General features: G+C 48.5%; 1 protein-coding gene across 1 annotated transcript; it reads right to left on the bottom strand.

Annotated features, from left to right (window-relative positions):
• Window positions 1-1553: 1553 nt before the first annotated feature.
• Window positions 1554-10306, bottom strand: LOC119848811 (eukaryotic translation initiation factor 4E-binding protein 1-like). Its single transcript, XM_038385053.2, has 3 exons — window positions 10124-10306; window positions 3355-3525; window positions 1554-1951 (listed from the first exon to the last, which is right to left on the bottom strand). Exons 1-3 carry the CDS (start codon window positions 10263-10265, stop codon window positions 1920-1922), a joined length of 345 nt encoding a protein of 114 aa, XP_038240981.1. The 5' UTR covers window positions 10266-10306; the 3' UTR covers window positions 1554-1919.
• Between the last annotated feature and the right edge of the window lie 6309 nt (window positions 10307-16615).

Raw genomic sequence — 16615 nt, forward strand, 5'->3', positions numbered from 1 at the left:
GTATGCAAGAGGGGTGTTTTGGGGTGCTTCGAAAGGATGAACCACCAGAGGAGCTGGCTACAGAGCCTCTATTGACACAGGGCTTGAGAACTCATTCTGGAAGCACGCTGGGAAGACATGTTTCAATCTCTTGCAAGTGACTAGACATTGGAGTGTTGTGGATTTCTAGGAGTCCTTGGAAGCATTAAAGGTGACCTCAGTCTTAAAAGGCTATCTGGGCTTTGGGGCATTCTACATGTTTTGTAATGGGGATTATCAGCATGTGCTATTTGCAGGATTAAAGGCCCAGCAGGTCTAGGTCCTTCCTCAAAACCTAAAGGCCTGCCCCTCCCAATTAACAGGGAGGAACCATTAAGCCCAGGACACAATGGCATCCATGGGACAAGGAAGGAGAAAACAGGAACAGGAGTGAGGTCACAGGTTAAAAATGAGGACTCCAGAGGAGGACATTGTGCAGAGAACCCTCAGCAAGGCCTACCACTCCTCAGAGTTGTCTAAGGAGTCAATGGATACTGCCCAGAGACACGACTGGAAATAATCCCCAAGTTGCAGAGCACCCGCCCCTCCTGGAGTGATTGATAGCTGTCTTGGCCTGTGCCAGGAAGAGGCTGACAAGGTTGTCCTGTGAATGTGGAGTCCTGGATTGGGTGTCCATAAATCAGTAGGTGTGGGGAAAAGTGCAGCCAGAACCTCAGGAAGAGGTTTGGGAAGAGCTAGCAGAGGGGCTGCAACCTGATGCGCTACACGGGTGTATGCCAGGGTCTCCCTCTCATGGCATAAGGGATAAGTGTCAGGGAATTTGTGAACCATGCCACATACACGCCTGTGCTCATGGTTCCACAGAGGAGCCACCAATATCCCTGGTGGGCCCAGAGTGTATACTCTGGCCCACTAGAGTTCCTCATCCTCCCCATGCACTAACAGGTCCTGCCACCCTGTGTGGGACATAAGAGCAAGGAAATGGATGCTATGGGGCATGAGTGTGTACAGATGTGCTGCGAATGCAGTCTGAAGCCAGACTGGCTGGATGTCATTCAGTGGGCTGAGGTGGTGTGGGGGGGAGGGGTGGAGAGGCTCTGGGGGTAGAGGCCCAATGACACATTGTGGAAGAGGGGTGGGAACACCCACCCACAGGACCAGCTCAAGGAAAGCAAGAGAAGCAGGAGACTAGGCTGCCCTCACCTCCCAAAGCACATGACAGGGGACACACAGGGTAGGCAGCCCCATTCACTGGTCAAGTGCTGCAGGATGCACCCAGCCCCTCTGATCATAGTGCAGGTGGTCTCTGATTCTGGTGGCCCCAGCCAGATCCATCCTCTAGCACACCAAGGGGGAACTCCATCACCTGCACTCTAAGGTACATCAGTGGGGGCTGCCCCGTGTCTCTTTTTGGAGCACTTATGGCCAGGCCCTTGTATGAAAGACTCTGGCCTCCATCTAGTGTGTGGGATTGCCCTAGTATATCTATCTTTCCAGCACAGTAATAGGTAGCAGTTTGCTTGCTATATTCAACAAAGACCAAATACCCACATTATGGCATTAATAGCCAAACCTGGAGACCCCAAATGATTTTATTTCTCCCCTGATATTACATTTCTGTCACCTTTACAGTACTGATATATATCAATTAACAAAGGCATAGAAATGTGAAACAAAAAATCAGAGAGCTTTCCTCCTCTCACTGTTGCCCATTGCCAGCAGGAGCCATACTCATGGATTTATACCCATATGAATCAGTTGATGCTTTCAGTCCTCACGTAATAGGATGTGTTCTGCTCTCAGTCAAAGCGAATGGACTGCCCTTTGCAGGAAAGAGCAAGTCACTCAGAAAAGCACGGCTATTCTAAAAGCCTAGCTGGTGGGAACCCTCACACTGAGGTCCCATTCTTCACCAGACAAGCACTCTCAGGACACATACTTTAGATGTCCATGTCAAATTGAGCTTCCTCGCCTGTTGAAAAGAAATGACAAAAATGCAGGTGAGTACTTGAAGTCCTATGTTAAATATCAAACACTACACGGATGTGACACTCAGATCAGCAGCCTCACAAGAGCATAGAAGTTTGGATGTGGCAGTGAAGATTGGGGAAACTCTCAGCCTGCTGTGTACAGGGACTAAGTCTTGCTGGAGAACTGTTGTGAGAGATGGCGGTTTGCTCTGTCTTAAGAGGAATGGTTTTCCCCCTATGTGGTCTGATGTTCTGCTCTTCTTCTACATAAAGAACATCTACTCTGTGAGCAGGCACTCTGCCAGTGCAGATCGCACAGAGCCTCAGAAACATGATGCATCTGAGAGGAGAATTCCGTTTTTCATTTGGAACCCTTCTCAAAAAAATCCACAACAGAAGTATTTTCTACCTTTTCCCTATGACACGTTTGACCATGAATGTGGGTTTCTATTTGCAACAAGAGGCAAATGTAATTTTTAGTCAGCACAGCGTGATGCAATTACTGTTGCATGTATGATTGCTCTTGATAAGATGCCAGTATAAGCAATGACGCTACTACTCAGCTGATCTATAAAAGATATCACCTCACCCACCCTGTCTCTAACATCCTGGGACCAACACAGCTACAACACTGCACACTACATAAATGGTCAGCTCTGTTACACTCCTTATTGCCAGTGATAAAGAAGAAACTTTTCAGGTACCAAACTGAGCCAGAAGAGGAAAAAAATCTTACTTTGACTTGTAAGCTGATCAGTTTTGATATTTGGAGCCAGGGGAGTGAGACAGTGACCAAAAGTTGCCAGCCAAATCTTGCTCAGTGGTTGATGTGAGCTAAGTTAGAAAATTCAACCTACTTAGTTTTCAGTGGACATATGCCCACATCACAATACTGATAGTGCAATTTACAGTAATTGGTCCTTGAGACTAGACATATCTGCAGAGAGATCAAGAACTGTATGGGCCACAAACTCAATTCCCCTTTCATCCCCATACCTTTCTGGTGTAAGGAAGAAGCATATTAGCAAAGGACGCAACAGGCAAAGTTGGGCTGCACCTGTTCTATAGACAGAGGATTCACTCTCCAGGGCTGTTAATCCAGAAATATGTTTCACCGCTGCTAAATTAATATGAATGAGACAGAGGGAACCACGCGTGATAGATGTTAATGCATTACTGGAAGGTGCTCATACTACAGCGATGAGGTCAGTATAAGAACAATGTCAGACCCAGAGATATCTTGATTTAGCCTGTATCCACATATAGCCTCAATTCCTCACGAGCTGTTATAACAATATTCTGGCTCCAGTCCGGGTGTGCTCTTGTGTATTTTCCAAGGAAAAAAGGTGCAAGTTATTTTCAGGCTTTGCCTGGGGGGGGGGGGGGGGGGGAAGGGGGCACTCACCTACGCCCACCTTTTCCTCATAATTGTGGACATGGTTGTTTTCAATCTTCAACTCCTCCACATTTGGACTGGTAACACCTGGAATATCTGGAAGGTCACAAGGTGAGGTTTTGGCAACTGGGGAATTGCGGCATTCCATCAAAAACTTCCGGTCATAAATAATTCTTGTACCTAGAGGGGAAAAATGTGAAATACTGTCAGCTTTTAGCATATCTCAAAGTGCTTTACAAGGAAAGCAAGTAATATTAGCCCTAACTTACATAAAACTGAGCCACAGAGAGGCCAGTAGCAGAGCTGGGAACAGAATGCAGGACCCAGTCCAGTGCTCAACGCACTAGGACACACTGCCTCCCAGTGAACACCTAGTTACAAAGTCTACATGAAAATAATATTTAGGCTCCTCCAAAACCGGGAAAAAAAATCAGTCAAATTAAGATTTAAACTGCTTCTGTTAGTCTCATCCCATCTCCCTTGTGGCTGCAGTATATAAATTTCACATGCTTTTCTGAGACTACCTATAATTCTGAAAGCCCACATGTTTAAGCAGCTAGATCAGGAAATTTGTAGTGGAAATTGCCTCTCCTTGTTAAGTCAGATGTTTAATGTTATTGGAGCAGAGTTTTCTGCATGGAGGTATTGCCTTTATGCGGTCTGGGCTGGCTGTCCAGCTCAGAAAACTTCATTTACATTTGTCAGGATTACAGAACTAAAATCAAGACATCACTCCCATTTTATTTGCTGTTTATTTTAGTGGTGAACGGGACCCCACCCTATTGTTGCTGGTTTGTTAGAGCAGAATAAAATTACATCTTTATTAGCGGGCAGAAAGCAAATCTTGAGGTGATGGCAGAGTTCAGGCTCCCTGCAAGGATTTAAAAGGAACATTGTGTGGGCCGAGCCGCCCATTCCCCTACCGAGGCATCTGATGTTGGAAAAATATCAAACCAGAGTAAAAAGATCCCTCCAAAGATACAACGTCCATAATATAGAAAGAATTCAAAACAGCATTCCGAGGAGAGGGCTGCAACATCTCATTTCAGGATTGGACATTTAATACGTTACCCACATCCAACCAAACAGGACAAAGGAATCCCTTCCCTCCCTCCAGCCCCCCATGTTCTCAGCTGGTGGTATGCATGTGGACAAGAAGAAATCAGAGATAACATCTCTCCTGGAATGCTAGGCACACTCATATAGTCCATATCATGGCTGTAAAGTCATGTAACTAGATATTAAATTTCGAGGAAATTATGCTAATGATTTTCCAAGACATTGGAACCTTTTCAAAATTGAAGATAATTGTGACTAATTTCTACAGATCAAGGAAGTAGAATTATACTAGCAATGTCGCCAATTCAAATCTATGCTCCAGTACAAGTGCAATTAATCAGGATTCGGATAAAGAAACAACCCTAGCCTGCAGTTATAGCCTTTGGTAGCTGGAAGACTTACAAAATAAGGACGAGTTCCTAGAACTGCAGTTAGTATACTAGGTACTAGGAGTACATTTCGTAACAGGCTGAAGAACTGCAATTCCTGGTTTACATTCATTCATGCAGAGTCACATGTCTTGAGCTATTACTTATGAAACTAAATAACCTGTATACCCTACTTTGATTTGTTACAACAGTTGTCAACACCAGGGGATGGATGGATGTTCAAGGTTCATAAATAGGGCCCCTTCCATCAGAGAAGCATGCAAATCTATTAACAAAAAATCTCAGTTTCAATTCACCCTATTATAAGAACCATTTGGTGAAACAACCTGCAACAGCTTTACTCCCTGTCCCAGGACAGCTGATTCATGGGTTTGCTCCCTCATTTCCAATAGAGCCCCAGATATGCACAGGGGGTTCTGAATAGCAAAAGTTGCTCTCTTCTATAAGCTTCTGGTTGGTCTTCCTCTCTATGTGGGTTTTGTACTGGCATCCAAGAGGTAGTATCTGAGCACATCCCTGAACTATGTAACTGGAGGAGGGGCATCTGGTCCTTGTTGATAACGTTCCCATCAAAACTAAATTCATTAGAAGTATGAAGTGTATCAGTAATAGCTGTGATACTTTGATCAAAGATCTCAGGAAACAGGAGGAACAAAGAAAGCTCCTTGAAACCCTAGCAAACTTAGACTAGTGCTCTATAGACTCCCAATTAAGAGAGAGGTTTTTTCCAGAATTTGACATCCTGACCCACCAGTTTCCTTCTTAAAGACACTGATATACCTCTTGGAAGTGATGCACAAGTTACTAAATCCTAGTCATGCTAACATGCTAACATGTTTCTGGCTCAGCAGTTATTGTCTTCAAAAGTTTAATGGCTCTAACCTGTTAACTGTATGGTCCCTGAGCCCAACCTCGCATTCCCTGTGTGCCCCAGGCTCCCACTGACTCTCAGAGAGTGTAGGGTGAACAAGGAATGCAGGCTCAGGCCCTTACAGTGACAACCTGCTGCAGCTCCCCAGCTGCTGAACTCATTAAAAAGCCATGCGTGACTTCAGCTGCTGCCTTTGGTTCATTTTAGGGGTCATTCAGCATTCTCGCGGCATGGCCAAGCATACTTTATTCTCTCAACTGCCTTCTGGTCAAGATGGACAAGATAACCAGCCTCCCCCTAGCCACAAAAATTGTATGGTATGGTGTGGGTATATTGAGCTGGAAGCATACACAGCACAGAGAAGCCTTCCCAACCCAGAGCACTACACACACCCCCAAAAACGTAGAAACATTCTTCTCACTGACAAATCCCTCTGCCAGCAATCAGAGTGCTACACTCAAAATCACCCACTCTCCACTGCTCATTTCAATCCACGGACAATAACATTCTACATGATGTGTCTTTACATCAAGGAACTGAGTGCCGAAGCTGAGCTGGCCATAGCTCCCAAGCAATTAGCTGATGTGGATTTTACTTAGTAGAAAGAAGGTAAATACCCATGTGCCCTGGAGGGTTAGACAAGGATCCAGGACAAGCCCTGAGTGGAATATTAAAAAGAACTGTCTCCGTAGGTTTAAAGGTTATGACTGTTTCTTCCCCACAACCCTCCCACTCTCACTTCTTGGTGCTGAGGTCTGATTTAATTTTATTAATTTTTTTGTTTCTGACTGCTGCAAATGAAAACCACTTTTCACCTCCTGTGCTGCCACAGGGTAGCGGGTCCTTTCCCCTGCTCTCTGATCCCGTTCTGATGGGCTCTTGGAACATAGAAGGATCAGGTAACAATTCCGAGATGGTGCATCTGAATCCTGAGCTCAGTTTTGTGGCACCATGACTATTAGACCCACAGTGAACCACAATTCAAAGGTTTTAAATCTACTTCAGCTGCTGAATTTTACAGACCCAGGAATTACTCTAGCCCCATGTGAACATCTCTGCCCACATGTTCCTGCGAATGGAGGATCCTGGCTTTCCAGAGGGCCCAAATTAGTGCTCAGATGTTCTCCCAGGAGGAACATTTCCATTCACTAAGTACATTCTGGGGACTCACTAACTCCTTTGGGTGACTGGAGGGTGTTTTCCTGATGCCACTGAAAACAGCAAGTTAGATAAAGGGAACTCCACTTCCAACAGTGTACGTGAGGGACGCTGGCAGTACATCTGAGGGTTACAGCTCTCCCAGGGTCACCTCAGGACACGTTAGTCAAGGAAGAGCTCAACTTTGTTAGACTCTATGCAGTGGAGACATCCTAAAGCCAGAACTAGGGGTCAAGAAGTAAAGGATAGCTAACTCACACATGTCCAATGACTCAAAAAGCAAATTATTTCCCTTTCTTTCTGCAGAATGGAGTTTAGCCTATTGCCACAGAGCCTGCAGAAGTTGGTAGCTGTGAAGCGTTTTCTAATCAGTGGCCTTAAATAAATCATTTAAGAACTAAAAGCCCACTCATTCTATAATATTGACATGAGACTAAAGTGACTATTTCAGGAACACAAAATGGTCAAGCTCTCATGTGGTTTTCTCTGAGAAATCACATTCCAATATCATCCCATAATGACTCAACATGACATCTGGGGGTTGATATTTGGATTTTTCCAATTCATTCATTCATTTTCACCCAAGGTAAAGAAAGAAAACACGTACTGAGTTTGCTTGGAACGTATCAGAATCAGGCAGATCATAAATAGTCAAACCAATTTTAAATCTCATGGTAATTCTCTCCAAAAGCCACAGAGAACATATTTGCCCTTCCAAACTTCCTCAGAACCGACTACGGGTCTGTCCGTCCTACAAGCGCTATAGCACAGCAGTGGAGCTGCAGCTATGTTGCTGCAAGGCAGACACTTGCTAAAGAGACAGAAGGGGTTTTTCTGTCAGTGTAGTAAATCCACCCTCTCAAAAGGGGTAGCTAGGTTGATGGAAGAATTCTTCATCCAACCTAGCAGTGTCTACACCAGTGCTTAGGTTGGTTTAACTATGTCCCTCAGTCTGAGGGCTTGTCTACACTACCCGCCGGATTGGTGGGCAGTGATTGATCCAGCAGGGGTCGATTTATCGCGGTTTAGTATAGTCGCGATAAATTGATCACTGAGCACTCTTCTGTCGACTCCGATACTCCATCAGAAAGAGGAGTGCAAGTGGAGTCGACGGGAGAGCGTTAGCTGTTGACTTACCACAGTAAGTAGATCTAAGTACGTCGACTTCAGCTACACAATTTACGTAGCTCAAGCTGCGTATTTTAGATTGACCCCGCGTGGTAGCGTAGACAAGCAATAAGTGACACTGCTAGGTCAACTTAAGTTTTAGGTGTAGACCAGGCCTCTAAGACCAACAGAACCAAACTGTGATAATTTGCACCAACGGCCAGGACGGTTACTGGGGATTTCTGATTTGGCACTAAATCCTGTTTGCCTCAATGGAACTACTTGGGAGATTAAAGTGGAGAACATTTGGCTCTGTAAAATTAGTCATGGGTGTTCCATGGCTAATTAAATTTGCTCCTCTATTCTGAATAGTGCAACTTGATGTATTGTTTACAATACTTTACAGTACACCTGTAAAGGGATGGTAACATTTTGTTAAAGGTTTTTAATTAAACCTTCCAAAGGAACAAGTATTTATGTAAAACAGGACTGCACTTGAGAACTGTCTCTGCTACTGAACAGTGCAATGGTCTTTTCATAAGAATTACTGGGTTTATGGATCAGCACAAGGAAGATCAGTGAGACTGTACTAGATTAAGAACTATTAGTAATTTCTTAATTCAAGCTGGTCTACAGATCAGTACATTTAAAGTGAAGTTTGAAGGAATTTTATTTTAGACTATTGACAGTACTTTTGGAAAGAGAGATTAAAAGTCCATTGTTAATAATTACAGGGGAGCAGGCATGAGAACATAAACATATGGTAACTACCCAGCAGCAATAAAATGCAAGTTAACAGATAACAAGCAGAACCAAAGTGCATTATTACAGAGCTTTTTAACCTCACCCTACATTTTTCAATCCATAAACAGGCACACATTAAAATATTAATTCTCTGGATTATCCAGATCACTGAGAAATTAAATAGAATTCTTGAAAATAAAGGATACTACTAGTGACTAGATATTTAGAAAAATTTCCCCATCCCTTTGCTATTTTTTAAACATCTGTCCTATTCTAAACTGATTATCTTTCAGCCTTCTGAGTATTTAACTTCTTCTTCTAGTCAAAACAGTGTTTTCATTTAAGAATTTGTTCAATTTTTTTTGCCTCTCCTACCCTCCTTACATCGCATTCACGATCCCCCATCGATGGAATGTTTCCAAGTAGCAGCCCTGTTAGTCTGTATCCCCAAAAAGAAAAGGAGTACTTGTGGCACCTTAGAGGCCAACAAATTTATTAGAGCATAAGCTTTCCTGAGCTACAGCTCACTTGAATGAAACATGTGAGAGCTACAACTGTAACTTATCACAGCATAGGAACACCTACTGAGAAATCACCAGTGGCTCCTAATTCTCCTACACTTGTGGCACAATTATTGGAAGAGGCACCTAAGGTTTAAGAATTCCTATTGATTGTGCTCTCAGAACAGCACAGATGCTTCGTACAAAAGACACAGAGACCTTCAGTTTCCGCGTCCAAACTTTCTTAGACTAGCCCAATTGTTGTGGTGTTATTTGTTTTTAAAAAAAAAAAAAAAAAAAAAAAAAAGACACCCATTTAAGCTTCAGGCTGCTCTCTGAATTTTATTTTAATTTTAAAACGACTACCGTTACATGCAACTCCTAAGGTCACTGGCATGTAAGATTAATTTAAAAAACAAACAAACAACCCTCCCACCTAGTTATTTACGTTGTGCGTTTGGCAGCGCTTCCCATACAGTCAGTTTCACGGGGCTGCTGGGCGGGGGGGCCTTTCCCACAGCGGCAGGGGGCGAAACCCGTTTTTAAGCGGCGGAAAAGGGGCCACCAATCCACAGCCCGGCAGGGCCCGGCAGCTGCAAGGCACTGGCAAGACAGGAGCGTTTCCCAGGGGCCGCCCCGCGCTCAGGCGCGCCTACCCCGGGGGGGGACGGGCGGAGGCGCCGTTGCTGCGGCTCAGAGGGCCCCGATGTCGAGCGGCCCGGGTCGCTGAAGAGCCCCGGCGGCGGCGCAACCGAGCTGGGCCCCGGGCGGTGCGGGGAGGCCGGTTTCTATCGCCACAGGCCGGCGCCCGACGCCAGCCTGGCTCCCGCGACGGCAGCCGGGGGGGGGGGCGCAGAGTTCGCCGCTCGCCCCGTGAGGGGGGGCTCCCCGGCCGCGGCCGTGCGGGGCAAACGCCGCCCCGAAAGCGCGACGGCCCCGGCCCCGCTCACCGCCCGGCGTGGTCCCGAACACCGTGCCCCCCGGCGTGGTGCTGTAGTCGCCGGGCGGCAGCGCGGCCCCGTCGGGCAGGCTGAGGCGCTTGGCGGGGATGGCCCGGCTCGCCGTGTGGCCCTGGCGGCAGCTCCCGGACATGGCGACTGGCGGCCCCGGAACCAGCCGGCGGGCCACGCCCCTTCCGCTCAGCCAGGGCGGGAGCCCGCTGACCCCGCCCCCTGCCCCGCCCCGCCCCGCCCCTCCCCCGGGCCTGACTCCTCCCTTCCCCCCTCCCACTGCCCCCTGCCCCTCCCCATAGCCCGACTCCTCCCCTCCTCTCCCTATGCCCCGACTCCCAGCCCCCTCCCCATCCCACTGCCCCCCAGCCCCCATCCCCATTCACTCCCCCATCCCACTGCTCCCTGCCCCCTCCCCATAGCCCGACTCCCAGCCCCCTTCCCATCCCACTGCCCCCATCCCCAGCCCCTCCCCATCCCACTGACCCCCATCCCCCATCCCCATTCGCTCCCCCACCCCACTGCTCCCTGCCCCCTCCCCATACCCCGACCCCTCCCACTGCCCCCCCAGCCCCTCCCCATCCCACTGCCCCCCAGCCCCCATCCCCATTCACTCCCCCATCCCACTGCTCCCTGCCCCCTCCCCATAGCCCGACTCCCAGCCCCCTTCCCATCCCACTGCCCCCATCCCCAGCCCCTCCCCATCCCACTGACCCCCATCCCCCATCCCCATTCGCTCCCCCACCCCACTGCTCCCTGCCCCCTCCCCATACCCCGACCCCTCCCACTGCCCCCCCAGCCCCTCCCCATCCCACTGCCCCCTGCCCCCTCCCCATACCCTGACCCCTGCCCCCTCCTATACCCTGCCCCCTCCCACTGCCCCCTAGCCCCTCCCCAGCCCACTGCTCCCTGCCCCCTCCCCATACCTGCCCCCGACCCCTCCCACTGCCCCCCAGACCCTCTCCAGACCCCGACCCCTCCCACTGTCCCCAGCCCCTCCCCATCCCACTGCTCCCTGCCCCCTCCCCATACCCTGACCCCTCCCACTGCCCCTAGCCCCTCCCCATAGCCCGACTCCTCCCCTCCTCTCCCTATGCCCCGACTCCCAGCCCCCTCCCCATCCCACTGCCCCCTGCCCCCTCCCCATACCCTGACCCCTGCCCCCTCCTATACCCTGCCCCCTCCCACTGCCCCCTAGCCCCTCCCCAGCCCACTGCTCCCTGCCCCCTCCCCATACCTGCCCCCGACCCCTCCCACTGCCCCCCAGACCCTCTCCAGACCCCGACCCCTCCCACTGCCCCCAGCCCCTCCCCATCCCACTGCCCCCTGCCCCCTCCCCATACCCTGACCCCTGCCCCCTCCCATACCCTGCCCCCTCCCACTGCCCCCTAGCCCCTCCCCAGCCCACTGCTCCCTGCCCCCTCCCCATACCCTGACCCCGACCCCTCCCACTGCCCCCCAGCCCCTCCCTATCCCACTGCTCCCTGCCCCCTCCCCATACCCTGACCCCGACCCCTCCCACTGCCCCCCAGCCCTTCCCCATCCCACTGCTCCCTGCCCCCTCCCCATACCTCGACCCCTTCCACTGCCCCCAGCTTCTCCCCATCCCATTGCTCCCTGCCCCCTCTCCATACCCTGCCCCCTCCCACTGCCACCCCTAGCCCCCTCCCCAAAGTCGGACCCCTCCCCATCCCAGTCCCACTGCCCCCCAGCTCCCATCCCATGCACTGACCCCTCCCCTCCCCCATGCCACTGCTTCCACCAATCCCCTTCATGTACCCACCTCACACCCTGGATCGCCCCTCCCTATTCACTCGCCCCACTGCTCCCTCACCACGTGCAACAGAGATGTATAACAACCTACAACTCTCCTACACTTTACACCCAGTCCCCGCCTCAAGGAGTTTTGTAATCCAGACTGACAAGGCAGACAAAGTGGGGGAAGGAAGGAAGGAAGTACCTTCGAATGATACACTTAGGGAGCAACCCTTAGCATCCCTGTCATTCCCATGGCCATAGGCTGGGTTGGTGGCAGGGGGGTTAATGAAGTATTTCTGGGGCACAGGTTCTCCACATGTCTCATACTATGCTCCCTTGCAACAAACGAAACATGGCTGGGGACACGCTTCCCATCTAGCCATAAGGAACAGGAGGCAGTTGTGCCCCTGTGCCAAGTTCAGGCTCTTGCTACCCAGCTTCTCCATGCAGCTAAGCTCTTCATGCCCCACTTGCCTCCTGAGAAGGCAGCCAGTGCAAGGGTAGCCCTTCTGGGTGGCCTTCAGCACCACTCGTGAAACTTGTGCAGTGACAGATTTCATAGCCTGCTCCTCCTCTGGGCGCCTGGCTAGTAATGAGGGTCACAAACGTGTGAACCTGCACTCATGCTGAATGTTCACCTGTAGAGTTGACAGGGGAGAGAGAGAGGCTGAAACAATGCACCACAAATGGCCCTTTCTGGGGTCCCTGGTTCAATATCAGGATCATATGGAGCCAAGCAAATGCCCCAATGAACAGAAGACAGCACCCGGATAGCATAGAAGAGATCTACTCTCTCTCTCTCTCTCTCTCTCTCTCTGTCTACCTAGGCATTTTATACTGCACTCACCACCATGGTGTATGATTGCTCAGCTTCAAAGTCATTCTAACTATCTTTGATTCTAGAGATAGGCTTGCATCAAGGAAGAGCGGAGAGGTTATTTTACCTCTGTATTTGGCACTGGTGTGACAGCTACTGGGATACTGGGTCCAGTTCTGGTGCCCACAGTTCAAGACAGATGTTGATAAATTGGAGAGGGCTCAGAGAAGAGCCACAGGAAGATTAAAGGATTAGAAAGCATGCCTTACAGTGATAGACTCAAGGAGCTCCATCGATTTAGTTTTAACAAAGAGAAGGTTCAGGGATGGCTTTATTACAGTCTATAAATACCTACATTGATTTAACCTGGGGAGGTTCTCTGTGCCTGTGTTTTCTGGCACTTCCATTATGGTACAAGAAAAGGTGGTGGTGGTGGGGAGAGCGGACGGGGGGAAAATTGAAAATGTTTAATGGAAAAATTTGAAAAAATATTGACAAAAAAAGGAAAAAAAAAGTTAATTTCCTTCAAAAACTATTACAATTTTTCCTGCCCTCACTGTTCCTTTGCTGTGTCAGGAACTGTGTGTCTCATGACATGGATGGTAGCGCACACCCCTCTTGAGTGTTTACTATTAAAAGCTGATTAGATTGCGACAGCCCGTGCCTCTATGGTCTTTGCAGCTGAAGGATGGGAACTGGTGCTGTGGGTATGTGCTTTATCTGCTGGGGAGGAGGAGCTGTGTAAAATAATTAATTGTGCCATACGCGGGTGGGGAATCCTATAAAATGCTAAATTCTATATAAAGAAGAATGCCTAGCTCTTAGACAGTGCTTTTCAGCAGTTGATCTCCAAGTGCTTTACAGAGCAGGTCAGTATCATTAGCCCCATTTTACAGATGGGGAAGCTGAGGCACAGAGAAGTGAAGAGACTTGATGACTGTCACTCAGCAGACCAGTAGCAGAGCCAGGAACAGAATCCAGCTCTCCTGACTTCCAATCCACTGCTCTAACCACTAGGCCACACTGCCTCCTCTAATATTACTCCATTAAAAAAAGAATTATCACAGGTTTATTTAGGAATAAAGGGATGGATCATTTCTCCCCCCCTCTTTTATATATATTTATTTGTAAGGCACCTGACATGGGAATGTTGTCTCGCTGTCCTCTGGTTGGATAATAATATGAGCTCTCAGGGGAGGGGCTGTGTTGGTAAAGCACTGAATACATGTACAGGGCTGGATAGATGTTTTGTAATAATCATAACTATCAGGAACCCAGGGGGTGTGAATTCAGCTTTAGTTTGACAGGCAATGAATAAAAAGGTAAAAAAGGAGAGCGAGCTATGGTAAGCAAATTTAACCTTTGAAATGTGGTTTCTCTCCTGGGTGCAGTTGGCAGCTGCTCTGTTGGACTCGTCTCATTTTATAGTTTGTTTGTTGTGTTTGATATATGTGTGTATGCATGTGTGTTAGCATGCAGGCATGTTAGAGTGTGTGGGTATGCATGTGTGTTAGTATGTATGTTAGCATTCAGGCATGTTACTCTGTGTACATAGGTGTTCTAGCATGTGTATGAGCATGAGTACCTGTGTGTGAGTGTACTCATATGTGCATTTTGGGTGGAACTGCATTATTATGAAGAGTTTCGTCCATTACTATATACAGATGTGCACACCTAAGCCCCAGCTAGCTGCTGGGAATAGCCATGTGTAAGTCCAGTTTTACTTGGTGGCTGAGTATTTCTATGGATTAAAGCTTTCTTGGAGCCACCCAGGTGGCTAAGATGAGCAGCATTTGTCCCTTGGAGCAAAGTTCCTCATCTTTGTGGTGAGTCATTTGGCAGCACGCAGTCTGCAAGACCACCCTGCCACTCTAGTTCCAGTGCGGTCCATTCTCACCCCACAGCATTTCCATCTGCATGCCCCCTGGTGGGCTGCTGGCACTTTAGCAGGCTGATGAAAGGTTGGCCACATGTTTGCATTAATGCAAACGAGGTAATTTGTTAAATCTATGGGACACAGCTGGCCTGGCACCCTATTACAACTCTCCCTGCTGGCTTTGTGGAAGGCAGCTGTGGGGTACAAATGCCATTAGGAAGTATGGAGATGAAGATGCTCAAATGATAGGCTGACCTAGGACAGGGGAAAGGTGTCAGCTACTGTCTGTCACCCTTGGAAATGGCTTTGCATTTATGTCCTGACTGAGATTGTTTTAAAGGGAATGTACATAAATATTAGTAGACGCTGTCCTAAAGCATTTACCAAAAAACTGTAATAGGCAAACTGACCTAGAGAATAAATCTGGAAATAAAAGTTCTTTCTTTCTTTGGTTTTGTCTGCACTACAAAGTTGTGCAGCTTTATTTAGACCACTATAGCTAAAGCAGTACAATCCTCTCCTGTGCACACAGTTGTGTTGGTATATTTATACTTGTAGAGGTAATTCTGTAGAAGTACTGGAATAACTATACTGGTATAAGCCACTTTTTTATCACTATCACTGTGTTCACTGTTGTGGCTTTATGTGGTAAACTATTTTGGTAAAAAGCACCCCCTAATCGACAAACTCTACCAGGCAAACTTTCAAGTATAGACCAGGCCTCAAAGGGAACAGGGCTAGGGGGCTGACTATACCTCAGGGTCTGCATCTCATTCTTGCATACACAGAGATGACCTGAGAAGTGTCTTCGCCAGGCAGCACATTTGTGAGATTTGGCTGTGATACACAACATGCAGGAATGTGGGCCGGTCTAACACTGGCTGGGCAGCAGTGTTTATCTAAGGCATATGTGTTTTTTCTTAAAAACACTTTTTAAAAAGGAAATAAAAGGTATAAAAGAAATAATCTGAACCTGCAAAGTCTCCCACACCATAGCCAGGTCGAGCCTGAACCAATTATAGTGCAGCACTAAAATTTATCGTCTACAGCATAGCCTTGTTAGCGTTTGGATTTGTGCTCTCACAAGAGATGGAAGGGCAAGATCCCCCTGGCAATCCCTTCTCAACTTGGTTGCTTTCTGTGCCTATGGTTGCCTGTAAGCATTGGGTCAGAGGGCAGTTGTACCCAGAGGTATCTGGTACCCTGTTGTACAGTGGTCCTGGTAAACTCATTATTGCAAAGAAACGGGAGATTGCCAGAGCATTTTTATGATTGTTTTTTATAGTGCACCCACAGTGTGCCAGGTGCTTTATAGACAAGCAAGAAGGCAGGTCCCTGCGTCAAAGAGCTTACAGTCTAAGGGCTCAATCCTGCAACCCCCTGCTCATTTTGGGCTGATTCACTCTTGCCCTGCGGCTTGTTGACTCATCTAAACCAATGGAAAGTGGGTGTAACTGCTACCTAGAGAGAATGGCAGCATTTTACCCCACTCTGAACTGGTGGCAATGGCTGCAGGGGTGAATCAGGCCCTTCAGGTGACATTCACCCCTGTGCAGAGGGCTAGTGCACAGTCCAGGCACCATTTCAGCCCTCCTTGGAGGACTTTGGGGGGGGTTTCAGTGTTCCATAGGCCTTGCACAGAATGATTGTTTTATTGATTGTAATGGGGCTCCCATTGGAACATGGGGATCTTCTTTACTTTGCATCTGCAATGGCTCATCACGGCCCAGTTCCCTTTGTGTGGTGCAAGAGTGCCCCCAACTGACCACGCAGCCACATGTCTTCTGCACACTCATCTTCTGCACCACAAAGGAAAAGAACAAATTTTAAATACACGAACCTCTTCCTCTGCAGATGCAAATACCTAACACCACCTCAGTGCCTGTGAAATGCCATGACCCAGACCAGGCAGCTTCAGAAAGCCCCACTCCTCCCCTTCACACCTGAGTAGCTGGGCTTGGTGCAGAGACACAGAGTCTGCTTGCTGTCACCAGTGCTGCTCCAGGGAGTAAGATGGGGGAGGGTGAGAGGACACTGCATT

Source organism: Dermochelys coriacea, chromosome 26 (genome assembly GCF_009764565.3).
Source record: "Dermochelys coriacea isolate rDerCor1 chromosome 26, rDerCor1.pri.v4, whole genome shotgun sequence".
NCBI lineage: Eukaryota > Metazoa > Chordata > Testudines > Dermochelyidae > Dermochelys > Dermochelys coriacea.